This window comes from Myotis brandtii, unplaced genomic scaffold (genome assembly GCF_000412655.1).
Source record: "Myotis brandtii unplaced genomic scaffold, ASM41265v1 scaffold305, whole genome shotgun sequence".
Taxonomy (NCBI): Eukaryota; Metazoa; Chordata; class Mammalia; order Chiroptera; family Vespertilionidae; genus Myotis; species Myotis brandtii.
In genome coordinates, this window is record NW_005361652.1 from 3,846,369 (window position 1) to 3,850,350 (window position 3,982).

The following is a 3,982-nucleotide window of genomic DNA, read 5'->3' on the forward strand; positions in this document are numbered from 1 at the left end:
AGTGTTGTAATGACGGTATGAAGCCAGGTGGGTACTGGAAATATCAGGGAACACTTTGTAAAGTATATGGTTGTCTAACCACTATTCTGTAACTAATAAACCTGAAACTAATACAAAATAATATTGAATGTAAAGAAATGAAAATAGGAGTGAAATTTTTCTAAATTTCAAAGTTTAAATAAAGGCTGTAAAGGAAGGAAGGGGGAGAATAAAAATAGTGTTTTTCATTTTACCACTTTATTGTCTTTTCAGTATATGAAAAAGACAGTTGTCTTTATATGGTGCTTTTATGCTTTTCTAAGTCATTATCTCATTTGATGTTTAGGGCAATTTAAAGACAAGATAATTATTCCCTCCACTATTCAAAGAAAGGAAATCTTGATGCCTGGCCCCAATGATTCAGTCGTCAATCCCTTATTGTAAAGCAGGGTTAGTGAAATTTTCTGTGAAGGGTCATAGCTATACTAATAAAAGCCTTGGGGGTGATCTGGCCAGCAGGGGAGGGCAGTTGGGGATGATCAGGCTGGCAGGGGAGTAGTTAGGCGTCAATCAGGCCGGCAGGGGAGCTGTTAGGGGGCGATCAGGCTGGCAGGCTGAAGCAGTTAGGGGCAATCAGGCAGGCACACAGGTGAGTGGTTAGGAGACAGAGGTCCAGGATTGTGAAAGGGATGTCCAACTGCTGGTTTAGGCCCGATCCTGGCAGTCGGACATCCTGGGATCAGGCCTAAACCAGCAGTCGACAAACCCCAAAGGGTCCGAGATTGGAGAGGGTGCAGGCTGGGCTGAGGGACACCCTCCTCCCGTGCACGAATTTCGTGCACCGGGCCACTAGTCTTATATAATAAAAGGCTAATATGCACATTGTTCCCTTCGGAGTTCGACTCATCACTATGATGTGCGCTGACCACCAGGGGGCGATGCGGAACGAAGGAAGGCCTCAGCCAGCAGCTGGCAGCTGGGGGAAGGAAAGCCCTGATCGGCCCTGATCATTGGCCAGGCCTAGGGACCCTACCTGTGTACGAATTTCATGTACCGGGCCTCTAGTTATAGATAACATACCTTTGGAATGTCAGAGTACATTCCCTTTTCACAGACCTCTCAGGGCACAACCAATGTACCACAGCAGAGACTAGAAATCATCTTTGTTATTTTTATTGTGTTAATTGTTGACTATTACCTTTCCTATATGCACCCATATAAAAAATATATCATTTTACTTTTTATCCAATCCCAGAGGTTTCCCCCTGCTTTGCTATCTCCTGCAATCCTAACCTATCACCAATGAATTTCATGTAACCCAGTTATGTCTTCTCTTTGGATTGTAATGCATAAAATAAGGTGCAAAACTGCCATTCTCTGGAGCATTACCTCAATGTGTTGAGATTTTGCTTCCTGGCAATTGTCCACAGTTTGGCTCAAATAAACTTAACAAAAATTCTTTACAGGTCTGAATGTTTCTTACATTGACATTTACTTAGTGTAGTGCAACAGGATTGCAAAGAAGCTCACTTAGGACCACCCCTCAGACCCAGACCTGGTCCTGGGATCCAGCAAAGGGCCCATCGAGCCCGCCAGATGCTGCCACATTGGGTGAACTTGGGTGAGTTGTCTCTTGGATCCAGGACCTTCCCTTGCTTGTGGTAGAGGGTCTGACTTTATTTGAGTTGTGTTTGTTTTTTCTTTAATCCTCAAGGTAGAATTAAGGTTAAGGGTTGACATAAAACAGGCTAAAACAAGACAGGAGGAAAAATGGGTGGCTGGCTTTTAACTTTGGCTTTTCCACTGGAATTGCTTTCTGAGAGTCTGAACATAAAACCTTCGCCATATAAATGAGAGTTGAACTCATCAGCTCCTAAGATAAGGGGCACCTCCTCTCTCCAACCCAAATCTCCGGTGTTTTTAGGCAACTAAGAATCCCTGTGGAGGTGTCAGAAGTCATTCTTCACAACATGCAGGAACCTCATAGGGAAATGCCCTATAAAGGTTGCTCACCTATTGCTCTGAATCCTCATGGCTAGAGAGCCAAGGAGAGAAACCGACTCACAAAAGAGAACTGATTGTGACTCAAGGGGTGAGAGCCTCGTAGAGCTCAACCCATAAGCAGCACACTTCAACCCAATAACATCCCTAGGAAATTTGCTCAGACTATGCAGATAGATAGATAGATATATATATATAATTAGCATAGGAAATTACGCTTCCAAGGCCAAAATCTCCCAGGCCTAAGCCCTCATACTCCTGGTAGGAAGACTTTTACTTGCAAGTGCTTTACAGAAATGGGAAGATTTAACTAGAAAATATCAACATGAAATGGCTAAAATGCAGTTGTTTTTGGGTGCATAAATTATTTTTTTACATGCAAAAATTAGAAAAATTCCAGCTCTAATATTAAACTGAATGAATGGGAAGCGTATCATGATTTGGAAATTAGAAGGTTTTAGGAGAAGCACAGATAAAATCTTTTTTTAAAAAGAAATTAAGAAATTTTAGAGACTATCTCTGAACTCTCCTGAAGCTAATAAATGTCTACATCCCATTCCTCTGCCTTCTATACCTCCTCCACTATATCCTTTGCTCTCTGAGCTTCCATGTCTGGACTTCCACTTCCCCTCCCTTCTTCTTTCCCCTTCTATCTCCTTCCCTACTACTCCCTACAGACTTAAAGGAAAATGAGAATAAGAATTCTAACAGCTTCCTTTGGAAAAAATCTGGTCTTAGTGATACATGAACCAGCAATTGTTCCTAATTTTCTCCAGGACCCTGATGGGTTCACAAAGAAATTTAACTGTTAGAAAATGCAACCCTGGCTATTTTAACCTATTCCAATTAATATACCTACTGGTTTCTGGGAGCAAAACCAACAGAACTACTAAATAAGGTTCACAGGAAAACTCCTGTAGAGAAGTCTGTCCACTTTAAGGATTATAGGAAACTGAAATCGGATTTAGAAAAACAAAAACAGGATCAAGTCTGAGGACTATGAGAAAGTGTTTCCCCTTCTTATTGATAGTTTAGGAGAAATTAAAATTACCATTAAAAGGGGGGCTAATAGCCCTAGCCAGTTTGGTTCAGTGGATAGAGCGTTGGCCTGAGGACTGAAAGGTCCCAGGTTCTATTCCGGTCACGGGTATGTACCTTGGTTTGCAGCCTCTTCCCTGGCCCGGGCCTAGGTCGGGGCGAGTGCAGGAGGCAACCAATCCATATGTTTCTCTCACATTGATGTTTCTCTCTGTCTTTCCCTCTCTCTTCCACTCTACCTAAAAATCAGTGGAAAAACATCCTCGGGTGAGGATTAAATAAAAAAGGGGGGAAGCTTATAATTCCATGTATGAGCCCCTGTAATTTTCCTATCCTTTCAGTAAAGAAACCAAATGGAAAAAGATGGAGATTTGCACAAAGTCTCAGAGCTATAAATAAGCTAGTTATTTCTAGACATCCTCTGGTTCCAAATACACATTCCTTATTATTAGTCATTCCTGTGACTGCCAATATTTTTCAATAATAAAATTATGTAGTGCCTTTTTCAGCATTCCAGTAGAAAGACAATATCTTCTTGATTTCACCTGGGAAGATTACAAGTTTACTTGGACAGTAATGCCCCAGGGATGTACAAAGAGTCCCACCTATTGTCTTAGATACTAAAAGCTGGTTTAAATGATGTTAAATTTCCTAGAGATTCCACTCTAACCCTATATGTGGGTGATTTAGTTTTAGACTCTAGAAAATTACTAGACTCCCAAAAGAACACAATACACCTATTACAACAGCTAGCTATAAAGGGGCATGGATATCAAAGAACAAGTTCTGATTATGTTTACCTCAGGTTATCTAATATACAAAGATAAGCTACTAAGTAACCCTGAAAAATTCTGAGGAATCCTATCTTTTCCAAACAAACAAACAAACGAACCATCAAAAACAAACAAACAAACAAAAAAACCACAAGAAAGCAGCTTAGAAGATTCCTTGGTTTGACTGGATA

At 41.1% G+C, this 3,982-nt stretch overlaps 1 protein-coding gene across 1 annotated transcript in view; it reads left to right on the forward strand.

The window, feature by feature from the left end:
* The window catches only part of TRMT2B (tRNA methyltransferase 2 homolog B), a 67,765-nt gene extending 66,244 nt beyond the window's left edge, over window positions 1-1,521 (forward strand). The window contains exon 14 of the mRNA XM_005869887.2: window positions 1,446-1,521. Coding sequence (XP_005869949.1) covers window positions 1,446-1,483 — 38 coding nt within the window. The 3' untranslated portion in view covers window positions 1,484-1,521. The remainder of the gene's footprint in view (window positions 1-1,445) is intronic.
* The last annotated feature ends 2,461 nt before the right edge of the window (window positions 1,522-3,982 follow it).